Source organism: Sinocyclocheilus rhinocerous, unplaced genomic scaffold (genome assembly GCF_001515625.1).
Source record: "Sinocyclocheilus rhinocerous isolate Xijiao unplaced genomic scaffold, SAMN03320098_v1.1 scaffold1767, whole genome shotgun sequence".
In the NCBI taxonomy this organism is placed as follows: Eukaryota; Metazoa; Chordata; class Actinopteri; order Cypriniformes; family Cyprinidae; genus Sinocyclocheilus; species Sinocyclocheilus rhinocerous.
The window spans coordinates 103,210-120,190 of record NW_015646318.1 but is presented as its reverse complement, the minus strand read 5'-3'; the positions used below and the strand labels follow the sequence as shown (position 1 = coordinate 120,190).

Genomic DNA, 16,981 nt, shown 5'->3' with positions numbered 1-16,981 from the left:
AGTTTTTTGAGAAAGTAAAAATTATTGAGTCTTAACTTTTATAAAGAATATCTCTTTGGATTTGAGACTTTAGTCTTTGCAACTTTAGGGATCTTATCTATTCACAAACAGCTTGTAACACTCCAAAGAGAAAGGAAAACTTGAAATTGCATCATATGACCCCTTTAAAAATATAATATACACATGGCTTCACAATAAATAAATATTAAAACTACATATGCCTAGATAGATAGATAGATAGATAGATAGTAATAATCTATAATATATATATATATATATATAATTATATAATATATATTATCAATATATGTATATATGCCCCCCCCCCCCCCTAAAAAAACATTTTTTTCCTACAATAAGCCTCCTTTCCTTTTTTTTTTTTTTGACCCCATTCTTTCAGACAGTTTTGGTGAGGTTCACTTCTTTGAATGATTAACCTCCCAAAGAGTGTTGTGTTGAAAACAGAATTGTCATTTATAAACGTGTGCTTACGGCGACCCAACAAGTGCCGTCCTGTGGCAGCCCACCCTACCCCTCCGGAGCGAGAATGTGCTTTCTAGCAGCTGTAATATGCTTTAATAGCTGCTTTATGATGATTTGTTACGGCTGGAAGTGCCTCTGTGCAGCTGGCTTTACTGGCCCCTCGAGCGGACGCTTTTAACAGCGTGCTTTATGTAATGGAGCGGCGAGTCGCAGTCGTTTGCTTTATGACAGAGGGAGGTGTGGACTCATGCCTTTAGTGTCGCACTTTCAGAGCTCAGAGTGTTATTAGTCGTAACCTGTTGAGAATGGATCGTTTCGATTGGTGCTCCTGGTCGTGTTTGTTGTAAAACTGAGCTGCACTACAGTTCTTGTGATATGTGTGTTGAATTCTTTGTGTGTTTTTTGTTATCAGGAGTATTTGGATGTTCTTGGACGGCCAATGGTGCTGGCAGGTGAACGGGCTAAACAAGTGCAGTGGACCAATGTTTACCAGGATGCTCTGGTATGGAAGATTTCCATCAACATCATCATCATCATCATCAACTCAAAATTGCACTGTATAATTTCGATCAGCCTGCACAGAATCTGAGCCCACTTGAATTGAGTGTTTGTTTATGAAATGCTTGTGTTTATCTTGCAGAAAAATGCAGTTAAATTAAACATCTATTTTAATATCGTAATCAATAGTAGATATTAATATTTCTATGACCTTACTCGAGAACCCCTGATTAAAGGGGCGTTTACACAACAGCATTTTCAACTAAAAACAAACACTTTTTTATGCATTTTGGACGTTCATTTACAGAACAACGGCTCACGTTTTTGAAAACTATACTGTTTTGTTAAAATGGTGATGTCGTATGCATATTGCGTGTCTGTAGGTATGTGCACATGTGCGCAGTGTTTTTTTATGAAGTGACTGCCAACTTCTGGCCTGGCATTCATAATACAGCATTTTTAGTCGTTTCTATGGAATCTGTGTTAACGGGGCCTGTTTTGACACTCAAAACGTTTCTCTTTTTAGTACAACATTGTTGAATAAACATACCCTTAGGTTACACATCTCTGGATGAAATATAGCTTAGAATAGGAATCGTTGCACACTTTTAGGATGAGAACTGCAAAATAGCATATTGACAATAAAAAGTTGGATTTTATTGCATTTCTATTGCACAGCAGGCTGTTTAATTCACAAATAAATCCACTGATTGGTGCGATTCTTTCGAATGATTCACCTATTAGTGACTCAATCGGAATAGAACAGTCTGAATCAGTCAGATGACTCACTTTCTGAGTGAATCAGCTTGGATGACTCACTCACTGAATGACTCAGGTGTTATGTTAAGTCTGAGTCATAAACTTTTTGAGATAAATGTTCATTTGTAAGGTTAGTAAAACTTTATTTTAAGTCTGCTTACTGACTGGTTGGACAAAGTGTACTTAAATATACATATGCACAACAGAGTTCTATTAAAATAAGTGTTTTGTTTATAAACTGTTGAAGAAATGCTATTAGTTATTGTTTAGCGCATTAGGGGTTTACCGCACCCCGCTGCAAGAACTACATCCTTAGGAAACACTGAAACACACAGACACATGCCGCTATTCATTGATTTGAGACTGAGAAACTGTTTCAGATTGGATTGTTAGAGGCGGCCACTGACTGTGATATTGTTCATTCTTTGTTTTCTTTCCAGAATGCACAAATTTGAATCTCCACAGCTCGTTTGCTTTGTCATTGACCATATAATTTTACTACGAGTTGGACGGCGTTTTTTTTATGCGGCAGCCTTTTATTCATGCGTGCAGTGTACTGTGACCTTCTTTTAGTTCACAGCCATAAAAACAAACATTTTAAATGGCAGTGTATGTTTTTGTTTTGTTTTTTACAGGGTTTGGGGCTCGTCATTACCGGCACAATGCCAGTCTTCAATCTCACCACTGACGGAGACTCCAAAGTAAGTCGTGAGAAGAGTCCTGTAAATGAACAACTAGTCATTTGTTTCTCGTACCCCCGCAGGACGATACAAATGTTGCATTATGGAGTTTTTGCATTATTAGTGTGATGATCACATTCCAGTTCTAATTCTTAGCATGTTCCCTAACTGACATTGACAAACTGTTTGAGAGCGGCATGTTTCACAATCGTGTTGAGTGCATATTGAATAGGGCTTGACTTTGAAGACGCACAAGGGCGTTTGAGTGTGATTCAAAGTTCGGTTTGAAGTTTAATATCATAAATAGTGCATGCAGTTTTATTTGAACACTTAAACAATACTGCAGTTCAACTGTATGAATGTTGTTTAGTTACACAATCACATTTATCAGGCAAACCATTTCACAAACCGTCTAAAAGGTTTTAATGAACTTTTTTATTGAACAGTATATTTCAGCATATATGTTTAATAATTTTTTCAGAATTTGGACAATTTCTGTACATAAATATTTTGATTATTTTGTTTTTTTAATCAAAATAAAATAATTATAGTATTTAGTATTTTACATTTGGCCACCTTCTTGTTGTCAAATGTTAACAAAATATGTCCATAATTAGCGTGCTGATCTAAATAATTTTTTGATTATTTACAAAATTTTGGTTTTAATATATGTATATATATACAGTATATATATGTATATGTGGGTGTGGGTGTATATAAATAAATATATAAATGTAAATTAACATTTCCATTCATTCCAGGCTATTATATATATATATATATATATACACTAATGGAAAGGAAAGATTAACTAACATTTATTAACAGAATTTGGGTTTTCTAGCCTATATGTAATATGTATTTATTATAATTGCCTTGAATGAAGATGCCATCAGTTCCATGACTTATATTTCCAGGTAAACTGTATTTTAAACATTGTCTGTTTGGCTGGATGGTTCAGAATTGCATCAGTAGTGTTTGCACACATCTTTAATTTGTGCATTGATGCATTGATGGATGAGTAACCTTTCCATTAGATGATCAACTGTCCTGCCAGTGTGACTGATAAATGCAGAGCGCATTATAATTCAACACACTGCCTGTCGTCACATATCAGTTATTTTTCCTGGAGGCACATTCGCTTCTCACTTTATTTGCTCTTCAATTTATGTCCTAAGCAGATGCTTTCTTACCAAAGCTATACTTTTTTTTGACATTGACAATGGTAATGATAACTATGATACAACAACTCAACATTATGTATAACATAAAAATGGAGAAATGTGCTTGTTTGACAGTTCACTCTCCAAGCATTAATCCAATTGTTTTTGACCGTTTGATTTGACTGTTATATTACCTGTAGTTTTGTTAAATATCAATTCTGCCCCCTTGTGGTCGTTTGTTGTATTTTTCAGTCTGTTGGTTTCTTTATTGCAGAATCAGTTGAATCTTGGTGTCATGGGTGTAGACATCGCCCTCAATGAAATTAAAGAACTCACACCAAGATATAAGGTAAGTCAAATAAATCTCTTTTTCAGTTATTTTTATTTTCGATCATCAGTCAATAATGTGCATCTCTGTACACAGCTTGGAGCCAATGGTTACACGTTTGCCATAGATCCCAATGGCTATGTGCTGCTGCACCCCAACCTACAGCCTAAGGTGAAAAGCATTTGAGTTTGTCACTTGTTTATAGACTTAAATTTAATCCAAAATGTAGTTATTTTCCTTTTCTACCTTCCATTTTTAATGCATGTTTATCTCTATAACAATAATAATTTTTTCCTAATGGATTTGTGTAGATCATTAACTTCAGAGAGCCGGTCACATTGGACTTCTTGGATGCTGAACTTCCAGATCGCAACAAGGAGGAGGTGAACATCTCTACAATGAGTTTTCCTTGCAAATGTGCCAAATACATTATTAAAATGTCATTAAATTACTCATCAGACAACATGGCCGAGTTTAGCCAAGTAGGACGTGCTTCTGGATGAAGAGCGTTTTTTGGTCTTGGAACAAAATTCCCAGTTCACTTACTCACTTGTTTGGGATCAAGATTTTTAATTAATACTTTTATTCAGCAAGGATGCTTTAATTTGATCAAAAGTGGCAGAAATAACATGTATATTGTTACAATGAAATAAAAAATGTATCACATTTTCCACAAAAATGTCAAGCAGCACAGCTGGTTTCAACACTGAAAAAAATGAGAACTTTTTCTTGAGCAGCAAATCAGCATGTGAGAATGATTTCTGAAGGATCATGTAACACTGAAGTAATGATGCTGAAAATTCAGCTTTGCATGACACAAATAAATTACATTTTACAATATATTTAAATAGAAAACAGTTACTTTAAATTGTAATAATATTTCACAGTGTCACTGTTTTTACTGTATTTTTGCTAAAATAAATGAAGCCTTGGTGAGCATAAAAGACAAAAACATTAAAAAAAAAAATCTTACCAACCTCCAAAAAATCTCACCTTTTGAACAGTAGTGTACCTGGAAAATTTTACAGCGACTTGAGAAAGTCATAGCTTGATTTTAAATAATCTTTAAATCCCTTCAATGTGTTTACAATCCGAGAATGATCTTGTTTTTATCTTATTGTAGATCCGCCGTCAAATGATTGATGGCAGAGCAGGACAGAGGAGAATCAGGACACTGGTGAAGTCTGTGGATGAGGTGAGTCACATGACCTCTTATTAGATATAATGACATACAGTGTGATGATCTTATGACTGGTTGGTGATGTGCTGCTCTTTGTGTGTGTGTTTTCAGCGTTACATTGATGAGGTCCAGAGGACATACATATGGAGTCCAGTGGAGGGCACAGATTACAGGTCAATATGACACACTCACTCTTTCAGACTGCATTTCTGTTGATTTCAGTCACTTTCTCTCTAAACTTAAAATAGCCAAGAGGATGTAGACTGTAAAACATTCAATGCAGTTTTGTTGAAATGAGTCATGAATTTTAATTGGCATCTGTAACCTGCCAAAATGAGCAGTTTAGGTTGTCTAAATTGGTCTTTTCAGCAGGGCATTTTGGAAATTAATAATTCAATCATGACAACTCTCTGAAGATTTTAGCATGGTGATGGATATGACAATGTTAATTGCGTATTCAAAACAAACAAAGAAACAAAGGCGTAGTTTGCCCCTCCCCCTTTCTCTGACATCACAGCAGCGTCGGGTCCAAGCGTGGATTCCCGGGAAAGCGAGAGTGGATGTGTTCTTCTGTGAAACCCCACCCCACCTCTTCCCTCTTTCCTCCTGTCCTCATGCTGTTCTGTAATGAGGTGATTTTTCTTTCCCTGCACGGATGCAAAGAAAAAACCCTCACTAAAAACCAGAGAGGTGAAAGCTGTGGTTTTGCTGTGTTTACTGAGTTGAAAATAATGGTGACCATGTGCTATTATTTTTCCTTTTGCCGAAACATTAAAAAATGCTCTCGTCTTCTCTCTCACAATGACGATTCTGAAGCATCTTTTGTCTGGACAGATTTTGTGTTTTTGTTTTCGTTAGCGAGTTGTGAAAAGAGGCATGCTTTTGCTTTTCACTGTGTGCTTTATGTGTTCTGTCGTGTTTATTATTTGCTTTGATTCATGTGGATGCTCACTGTTCTGTATTGTTTGCCGGCAGCTTTGGAATCAGTCAATAAATAAGAAAAAAGTATCCCACAATGCCCCCTGACGGGCCATTGTCCCGCACGGGAGATGGAACGCCTTTGGTTTTCCTTTCTTTCCTTGTTTTTTGTTTGTTTTTCTTTGTTCTTTGTTTATTTATGTTGTATTTAGTTCATTCATTTGATCTTTAGGTCATTTGTTGATTGTAGTCAATCTCTATTGTTTATTTGTGTGTTTCATATGTTGTTTATTCTCTTCCATTTGTTTTTTATTTCTGTTTTATTTGTTCTTTAGTTCTTTTGTTTGATCTTTAGTTGTTTTTTCTGCTTTTCCTTTGATGTTGCTCATTTGATCTTTCATTCTATGACTTTTGCTTGCATTTTTGTTGTTTTTTGTTTGTTCATTTGATCCCTAGTTTGTTCTTTCGTTCTTTTTCTTCAGCCTGTTTTTGTGTATTTTTCACTTGTTCATTATTTCGTTCATTTTTTTATTTTGTTTTTATTGCTTTTGCTCCTCCTTGGTTTGATCCTTGTTCTTTTGTGCCATTCTTTCATTCTCTCTTATTTGTTTGTTTCTCTTTTGTTCATTCTTCCATCTTTTTCATTTAAATCATTTATATCTCTTATAGTTCTCCCCTCTTTCTTTCTGTAATTTGTTCTTTAGTTTAATTTTAGTTCTTTCACGTTATATTCATTCTTTTTGGTTTTAGATATTGTTTTTTATATATTTAATTTATTCTTTTTATTGTCTTTTGTTGTGTGTTTTTCTTTTGTTTATTTATTTATTCATTCATTAAGTCTGAAGTTCATTCTTTCATTCATTTTATTTTTGTTTCATTTTGTTTATGCTTTCATTCCTCTTTGGTTTAAAATGTAGTTCTTTCTTTCTTTCTTTCTTTCTTTCTATCTATCTTTTTATTTCCAAAGCGTTCCTCTCTTCCTAGCTCATATGTGATTCTCATTTTGTGACATAATTTTTCTCCATGTTTCGTCATGCGGTGAAGGTTCATTAGTTCTGATTCTGCTCACGTGTCCTCAGATGTTCTCTCCTCGTCTCCATCCTCGTGGAGTTCATTCCCTGCCTCCGTCTTCTTGTTGTTATATTCTTTGCGACGTGTCATTCATTTTGGTTTCCTGTTCTCAGTTGTTCATTACTGTTTTGACTGACTTGATTTTCCTTCTTTTGAGAAAAACAATATTTTTATTCAAACAGTCATTGAATAAAATATTGTCTGTGACCCCCCTCCTCCCCTTACCCGTCCCCCCTGTTTCTTTTCTGCTCTCTCCTCCTCAGACGGATCAGTCTTCAAGGGCAAGTATTCACCATATTGGTCCACTACCTTTGTTACTCTACTTCCTTCCTCGTACCCTTGTCCTGAACTCCCCGCTGACGCCCACCTCCACCTGTTCCAGCCTGCTTGCCTCCTCTGTTCCTCCTGCCCGCCTTGCCTTCAAGACCCTCCTCTTCCTCTCTCTCCTCCTCTTCCTCACTCCCTCACTCACCCACTCACCCTCTTGCTGCGGCCTACACCCACATCTTTCTCCTTTTCAAATTCTCTCTTTATCTCTCTCTCTCTCTCTCTTTCTCGGCTCGGACAGCCTTTAAGGTCTCTCCCTGACATCTCCTGAAGAAGAATAAAATATGATCTTTCTCTCACTGTCAAACGTACTTCTGATCCCTGTGTCCATTATGTTTGGGAATATTCTCCTCCATCTGTCTTCTTCTCCTCCTCCCCTCTTTATTCCTCAGTGACAGTGTTAAATCCTCAGATTGGTGCATTTGCTAGTAAAAGTCCTACTCTAGTCATGTAATGCAGTATTTAGTTTGAAAGCATCCCTAAAGTAAACTTTAGACTCTCACTAATACAAGTTATTATTACGGAGGTACAAATATGAACTTATTGTGGTCGTTATTGAGAGGTTATGTTTGCACTTTGAGTGTAGCATATCATTGTCTGTTTGTTCTGAAATGTTTACCAAAAAAGGAAAACTCATCATTTACTCTCCCTCATTTTGTTCCAAAATCATTTGACTGACTTTCTTCCATTAAACACAAAATAATGTCTTTTGCAGAATTTTCATGCTGCTCTATTTAATTCAACAAAAGTATATAGTGCCTGTCAATATCCAGAAATATTAAAAAGCACCGTAAATGTATTCCAAAACATAGTTCATTCTTGTGTGCTATGTTCCAAGTCTTTTAAAGCAATATAAAAGCTCTGTGTGAAGAACCAACCAAAATCATTAAGACTTTTTAATAATCAGTTATTTAAAATTTCATTACCCACAAAAGCATCATATGAGAAAAACAAAAACAAAACTTGAATATAACTCAAAAGTGACATGGACCTCTATTATGGTAATTTTTTAGGCATTAGTTTAGTATTATTTATATACTATTTTAGTATTTCTTCATGTTTTAATTGTTTTTTTAATATATATTTTAATTTTTATACGTTCCTTTTTTATATGTTCATTTTCATTTTAGTTTAAGATAAGTCACTTTGTTAATGTGCTTTTGTCATTTTTATTCATTTTTGGTTTGTTTTTTAAATATTTATATTCAGCTTTAATTTAGCTTTAGTAATCTCAGTATTTCAATATATATTTTATTTTATTTCAGCTCTATTTAAATGAACAAAGACATTTGAAATAGTTTGAGTTTTAAGCCAAGGTACTTTTATTTATTAGGGTATTTCATATGCAATGGTAATTCTAAGTGGTTTACAAAGGAATTAAAAATAACAGAAATTTAAAATAATCATAACATGCATGAGAAATAATAAAAATTGACAATATTTTTTTTTTAAATGTACTAAAAAGTAATAAAAACAAATAAGAATAAAAGAGAAAAAAAAACATAAATACGTTATGTTACAGTGCAATCAGTAGTAATACAGTAAATGCACAGCTAAACACTTTTTAGTCTGGATTAAAATGTGGCTACTAGTTTTAGTTAACAGTTACAATGTGCCCTTGATCACTATATGCTTTCACTGAATAGAAAAGAGCAGCTTGAACATCCTCCAAAACATTTCCTGTTGTGCACCACATAGGTTTGAGGGTGAATAAATGATCTTGAATTTTTATTTTTGTCCAATCTCTTGCATTAAATCTTAAATATTGAGCAGAAATGTTTGCCATTTGTTAGCCTCTAACACTTAAAGACTTAAAGATGTCTATTATCATGCAATGTTGTCTTTAGTTTAGCCAGCCAGTTTATTCCCTTAGGTTGTCTCTTACTATTCGTATAATGTTTTGGAATGGACAGGAATAGGTTACAGATGAATTTGCTAGATGGCCTCCTTTAGGTCTTGTTGTTTTGGTGATGGAGCACTTGGCAGCGCCCGGTTTGTTTGTCGTCCTCCTCTTACACCCTGTGTTCTCATCAGCTTGACCCCTCTGTACATCTATCACCCCCCAGACTGCCACCGCAGACGCTCCGCTGCATCTTCACTTATCCTGACCTGGAAGTGCAAGACAGTGTGGAGGGAAAAACTACCTGGGCACAACAGTGATACATATATTACCGTAGATATTTATTTGGGTACATATATTCACATGGACATTTATTGAATACAAAAATGTACATGTATACACACATATATGCAACATTTGCTGCTTGTATACTTTCTTTACATCATTATTTGTCAAATATCAAGTCATAAACAACACAGCCCTGCATCCTGAAAACAAATTATGCTGATTTGCAAAAAAAGCCTAATATTACCTAATTTGATGATGCTGAGTTCAACATATCAATAAAAATCACATAGTTTTTTTTTTCATACTATATATAAATACAGTCAAATGCTTCTGTTTTAATGACAAAAATAAGTATTAAAAATGTATCATTTAACTTACAGTATGCAAAGGAGTGGAGAAATATGTTCAAATACTTAATTTGATATCAAAGAACATGAGCTTTTTCACATAATCTGTCATAGTTTGGATATAGTAAAACACCCGCACATCTGGCTCATGTTTGCATTTTCTTCTGCCACTGGCCATAATTCTAACCCTGAAATCAGGATTAGCCATAAAATAATGTAATACATGTGAAAATTTACTGAGAATTGAACAATAAGTTGTAAGATGGGAGTTGTCTTTTGTCTGTTGATTAAGGTCTTCTTCACCTTACAAATGCTTGTCAAAAGCAAAAATGCTACAAAATGCATCATATTTTGCAAGAAAGTGTCACATGCTGAAGCAAAACAGGCACTATTTTTGGAATCGGCACCCTGAAATCAGGATCTCATTCAGTAGATATGATGCAGGACGGTGTGATGAATAACATGAGGATAGTGTGTAGTAGATCAAACTGGGTTGCCCTCTCTCTTCTCGTCCACAATGCTGGGTACTTTCTCCAATTGAGTCTCTGGAGTGGCTCTGCGGTGCCAGTCTGAGGGGCGATCACCTCCATCAGGACCCCTGCCTCACCCACTCCCAGCTAAACGGTTGGCCATGTTGATGCCTGTTGAAAAAGAAAGCGGCACGCCACGCGGTTCGTGGGAACGGCGTCGGAGAACTCGCTTCGTCTCAGTGTGTATCCCGAGGGGCAAGCCAGTTCTCCGACTTGCAAAAGAAAAAAATTCGGACGAAATTCGAATTGAGCTAAAAGTGTCTGCTTTCCAAATTAGCCCATTATTTCGGCCAATGCGACTCCATTGAAGGCACCATAGTGGCTAACGCTGGTATCCCCCCATGATTCCTCAGTGTTGCTATGGTAACACTTTTTGAAGAGCAGCTGATGTTCATTTGTTTCTCAGAAGCCTCCCTGTGTTCTCCGTCCTCCGCTTCCCCTGGATAATCTTGCCCGTTTCTGTTGCAGATTTTGAGTCTCTCCTGCCAAACACTTTTGAGTCAGAGGGACATGTGTTCATTGCCCCCAGGTAGCTGTGTGTGTCTTCTTGAAGCCACGTTCCTGTTTTGTGCATACGTCCATCGCTAACTTCCTTTTCAACATACCGTAGTCACTGTAGACTCTGTGTGTGTGCTGTGCGTAACATGTCTGTCCATTTTAACCCAAGTGGATGTTTATTTGTTGTGTTTTGTCTGTCGAGACTCCTCGCCGTCTCCCGTAGGAAAGAAAAATCTTGTTAATATCTCCTAGACCGCATTAAGAGCAAATGGAGACTTATAGTGTTCTGGGTTCATCACATGTACACTCTTAAAAATAAAGGTTCTTTATTGGCATTGATGGTTCCATGAAGAAGCTTCAACATCCGTGGAATCTTTCTGTGCAACAAAAGGTACTTTATAGTGGTAAAAAAGGTTCTTTGGATTTTTAACATGTTCTTCATACTAAGAAAAATGGTTCCTGTTTGCTGAATGCTTCTTTGGGGAACCAAAATGGTTCTTTAAAGGATTAGTTCACCCAAAAATGAAAATTTGCTGGACTCTCCTTCAGGCCATCCAAGATGTAGATGAGTTTGTTTCCTCATGGTAACAGATTTGGAGAAATGTAGCATTGCATCTCTTGCTCACCAGTAGATGCTCTGCAGTGAATGGGTGCCGTCAGAATGAGAGTCCAAACAGCTGATAAAAACATCACAATAATCCACAAGTAATCCACACCACTCCAGTCCATCAGTTAATGTCTTATGAAATAAGAAAGTAATTCATCATTAAGGTGTTTTAACTTTAAACCGTCGCTTCTGGCCAAAATACGAGTCCATAATCCATAATAACACTTCCTTCAGTAAAAAAAATCCATTCCCTGTTGTTCTCTCGCATTAAAATCCACTGACATATTTATTTAGAACTGTTTTGGAATGTATTCGGATGTAAATGGTGCTTGATCTGTGCATATTTCTCTCCTGATTCAGACGAGATGACTTTTTTACCGGAGGAACCGTTTTTATGGATTATGGACTGTGGATTGTGGTATTTTAGTTGGACACCACAGTTTGAAGTTAAAAAACTTGATGGATTTATTTCTTAGCCTTTCACTTCACAAGACGTTAATTGATAAACTGGAGTGGTGTGGATTAAGAAACAAACTCATCTATATTTTGGTGGCCTGAGGGTGAGAACTTCCTTTAAAGGCACTGACAAAAAAAGAAAAAGGAACCTTTGTTTTTAAAACTGTAAAGCTTGATTTCCACAGAAAATTGTTTTGCTCTGTTTATATAAACAAGCAATATGTGTACAGTATTTCACTGACAGTGGAACCAGCGCCAGCCCAGATACTGTATTCAGAAGGGTCTATTTTATTTCTTCTAGTTATCTAGTAGCCTATGTGCTCTATTAAATACTTTTAAATACTGTGTTAAATGAGTACTTTGACAAAATAGAAAAAACTGATAGTAAATTTGACAAATAATGAAAAAAGGCAAGTAACATTACATGTGAAACTTTGAAGTAGAAACACTGAGATAGTATTTTCTTATAAAACATACTCATTTTATCACTTTGAAAAATTATTTTTTAGGTGTAGTTGTAAATTACAATGGTAGCAAACCTTACAATGCAATGCAATGTCTGGCCTGATAAACTTTTTTAAACCATTCTTAATATATTATTATAAATGTGATTTTTGTTTGTTTTTACAAACTTGAGCGACAAGTTGATCATATTGTCTGTGGTAATGAGAAAGCTGCTGATAAAGCATAATTTGTTTCGAACCTGGAAAACTCCTGCTTTTTATATTTTTAACCTGAGAAAAAGACATCAATAATCTTACATAATCACACATGTCTCCTTTAGTTTCAGAGTTACTGTAATTTTAAAATAAACTCAAATGTTCCTCTATGCCATGCTCATTTTTATAGCTCTGTACTCTAACTGTACATCAACTTTGTATTTTTCCTAAACAATTTAAAGGCACACAAAGATAAAGTTCATACTTGAAGCGTATCTGAAAGCCATGCTATGCAAGCTGAGCAGTATATATTCCTCTGGGTAACTCTGTGTTTGAATCATTGTCGTCTGCTCTCATGGATCTGTATCTTCTGACGTTCAGTAGATTCTCTCCACATCTCATCGCTGCAGCTCTCACGCGTCTCCTCTGTGTCTGTGTGTGCATGGCGTTCTCCTCACTTCCTTACATACGGCATCAGTATCAAGGGGAAGGTTGACTTTGGTTTGCATGGATCTAGAGAAGTTCACGTGCATGAGTCTATGAATGATCATCTTTCTCTCTGTGTTTATAAAGCATATACACTCCAAAATCATGTTCTTAGTCAGTAGTTTTGTTATGTTTTCCAGTAAAAACATCTAAACATCCCTGAACAAGATGAATTTACCTGAGAAGCAAAATTGCAATAATTATGACTTGTCTTAAATTAAGTTGCATTAAGTGGAAAAAAGTGTAGGATTTACTTTAAAACAATTTTCACTCACAGATTGCAATTTCACAAATAATTACAGAACTGCAAATAACACATTGAATTGCGCATGAAATTTTAAAGTAGAAAAACTGAAATAGTGTTTCCTTTAGAAGTAGTGTTTGTTTTGTTTACAACTTCCAGCTTTTATACAGTGTATGTTTTAGACCAAATGCACTGCAGTGTTACTCTGTTAGATTTGTCTTGTTTTAAGGATGTTTAGGTATTTTTACTGGAAAACCAGACAAAGATACTGGTTAAGAATAATTTTTGCACTGCAGTTATGTTTTATGTATGTCATTGTGGTGTTTTGTGTGTTTAAGATGTTTACATGAATGTGAAATATTGGTCAGTGCAAAACTCTGACTGTCTGTTAAGGGTTTACAGTCTGTTTATGATGTTAATCTTTAGCAGAGAGAGTTTTCCAGTGTGGAATGATGTGTGTTTTCCTCAGGGAATACTGCAAAGACCTGGAGCTGTCTAACAACAACACCGAGTTCCTGCTCAACTTCATCGCTCTGATGGAGAAGGTCACGCCGGACTCCAAACAATGTGAGGCTCACAGATTTTGAGTGAATTATTCAACGACTTTGTTCCATTTTAAAGTACATTCTGTCAGTAATTTTCATTGCACAATCAGTTGAGTGTTATCCAAATGTCATATGTTCCTGCTAAAAAGAACATCTTAAACCAGCCATGCTGGTCTGAACAGGTCTGTGGGTTTTCGCTAGAACACTGCGCTATAAGACCAGCTGAGACAACCTTGAAGCATTAATAAAGCAGTTCTTTTTTTTAAAGGTAGTTTTTATTTGAATTTAAGTTTTAGTAATTTTCTTGTTTTGTTTTGTTTTGTTTTGTTTGTTTGTTTGTTTTTGCTTAATTTATAAAAAATATTTAAATAATAATTAAAAAATTTATCAAATTAAACAAGCTAAATTTAAAATGCATTAAAAAACGTAATCAATAAATTAAAAAACATACTCGATACATAATTATACTGTAATACAGAGTATGTCAAGCATGTATAGAAGTTTTAGTAATTTTCTTATGCGCTTTTGTCATTTTTATTGCTTTAAATTTTTTTATTAATTTGTCATTTTATTTAAATTTTAGTCATTTTATTATTTCAACTTATTTCAGTTAGTTGCCAAGGTAACATTTCTAATTTCCTAATTTAGAAGCTTATTTACGTTTAAGGTTTTCATGTCATATTTAAATTTTATATTCTATACTTATTTTGACTTTATTTCATTCACCAAATATATATAACAGTAACAACACTGACTGTAATTGACATTCTGACTCTCTCTTTGACAATTCTTGAACTCAAAACCATCTTGTTTGAAGATATCAGCTCATATGTCATAATATTATCATCATTATTCCACACAGGTGACAATTTCTTGCTGCATAATCTGATCTTGGACACGGGCATCATTAAAGAGCTGGTAGATAAAGTCTGGAAGAACAAGGACCTCAACACGTACGTTCATATTCAGGAAGAACCACTGAAATTCCTCCCATTCATTAGTAGACTGACACGTGTATGAGGCATTAACCTAGAGCTAGTGATAAATGTGAATGAGTATGTGTGTTATGATGCTGTAGGTACGGCTTTATGGCGGTCTTTGCAGCCACAGATGGAGGCGTCACTCGAGTTTTCCCTAATAAGTGAGTCTTGTTCTTTTTCTTTTATTTGTCACTGTGTTGTTTCAAATAGCTGTAAAGGTGTGTGTGTGTGTGTGTTTGTACATCAGGGCCTATGAGACCTGGGAGGAAGATCCAGAGCCATTTATTGCTAGTTATTACCGTCGCAGTCTGGACAACAAGGGCTACATGTTCAGAGCCCCCTACCGCACCGGTGAGAGAGAAACACAGCACATGACTGCACACTCTATACCCTCATATAATGATCTCTGAGGCAATGTTTTCACAATGTAAAGTGTCATTGAAATAATATATTTAATTTGAAGAAAAAAATATTGAAGTAAAAATAATTTGTATAAATATTAATTATAATTAAATATAATTTATAATTATATATATATATATATACTGTTTTTAGATATATATATATATATATTTGAATATTAATATATGCTTTACTTTACATTATATTTTATTAATTATATTTTTTATATATAATAAAATATATAATCGGAATATAATTAATTAGCAGAATACACTACTCTTCCATTCTTTGATTAATTTACCAAACTCAGCTCATCCAATTAGAATTGTTTTAGGAATTACAGTATCATTTATATAATATTCATTTTCTGGTTTAATAGTTTTCAAGAGCTGCTTTTTTTTGTTTTGTTTTGTTGTCCAGCCAATGATGAATCCATACTGAATCCAGAGAACGACACCATCGGCATTCTGGTTAGCACTGCAGTGGAGGTGACCATAGGAAACAAAAACCTGAAACCTGCAGGTAAAACGCAACTTCACGTTCACCGTATGTGACTCGTGCAGATGTCTGCCTCTCTGGGAGAAACGAATTGTCTGGTGACAAACTGGAATTATTTGAGTGTTATTAGTATGAACAACAGATAGGGTCCACATGGAGGCCCTTTCAATCAGACAAATGGCACGTTTACGTGCACAAATGAAGGCAAGATCAAATGTGGGATTTGAGATGATAAATCAATATGTTAAGAACTTCATCATAACTAATAGACGGTCAGCAGCTGTGTTTGAATACATGAGCTCTCTCAATACAATATATCCAGAGACATTTAGCCATATTTGACTTAAACCTCTACAAATCGACAGTGATATGCTGTGCTTCCTCTCTGAGCTCATGATCATCCCGTTACGTTAGGATTACCTGACATGAGGATTAGCAGAGATAAGTGCTGCTTTATGCATCTGGCTTTAGAAGAATGACATATTCTGCTCTGAACATTGTTGAAAAGTCAACCTGAATTATGTTGATGTAAATGTGTCACCAAAGTTAACATATGTAGATGACAACACAGATTAGGTTGAAAATTAAACAAATCAGAAATGCTTTGCGCTGTATGGCATAAGTATGTATGTTATACACTATTTTATTAATCTTTTTATTATTGTATTGTATTATTATTGTTGATAAAAGATTTCTATTTTGAATAACTGCTGTTCTTTTGAACTTTTTATTAATCAAAGAATCCTGAAATCCTTGGTTCCAAAAAAAAATATTAAGCAGCTAAATTTTTTCCAACATTGATAATAAATCCGCATATTAGAATGATTTCTGAAGGATCATGTGGCACTGGAGATTGGAGTAAATCAGCTTTGCATCACAGACAAATTATATTTTAAAGTATATCAAAACAGAAAACTATTTTAAATTGTAATAATATTTCACATTATCACAGTTATTTTTTATGTAAAGGGAACAGCTGCAAAAGCATTGTAATTGTAAGATAGGTGGAAAATGCTGAAATGGTAAAGACCATAAAGGTTTTAGGGTTTCTCTTTCTCATGCTGTTTCTGTCTCGCATTCTCTTAGTTCTGGGTGTGAAGCTTGATCTTGAGGCATGGACAGACAAATTCAAGATCCTGGCGAGCAACCACACCAACAGCAACCGACAGAGCTCTCAAACGGTAAAATACACAC

General features: G+C 35.0%; 1 protein-coding gene across 1 annotated transcript in view; it reads left to right on the top strand.

The window, feature by feature from the left end:
• Positions 1–16,981, top strand: part of LOC107707259 (voltage-dependent calcium channel subunit alpha-2/delta-2-like) — a 122,091-nt gene that overhangs the window by 100,992 nt on the left and 4,118 nt on the right. Inside the window, exons 12-26 of the mRNA XM_016511247.1 lie at positions 896–985; positions 2,376–2,441; positions 3,858–3,932; positions 4,008–4,082; positions 4,223–4,294; positions 5,035–5,106; positions 5,203–5,264; positions 6,714–6,733; positions 10,797–10,941; positions 13,832–13,929; positions 14,770–14,860; positions 14,986–15,048; positions 15,135–15,238; positions 15,710–15,811; positions 16,874–16,968. Of these exons, the coding sequence (XP_016366733.1) occupies positions 896–985; positions 2,376–2,441; positions 3,858–3,932; positions 4,008–4,082; positions 4,223–4,294; positions 5,035–5,106; positions 5,203–5,264; positions 6,714–6,733; positions 10,797–10,941; positions 13,832–13,929; positions 14,770–14,860; positions 14,986–15,048; positions 15,135–15,238; positions 15,710–15,811; positions 16,874–16,968 (1,230 nt within the window). The remainder of the gene's footprint in view (positions 1–895; positions 986–2,375; positions 2,442–3,857; positions 3,933–4,007; positions 4,083–4,222; positions 4,295–5,034; positions 5,107–5,202; positions 5,265–6,713; positions 6,734–10,796; positions 10,942–13,831; positions 13,930–14,769; positions 14,861–14,985; positions 15,049–15,134; positions 15,239–15,709; positions 15,812–16,873; positions 16,969–16,981) is intronic.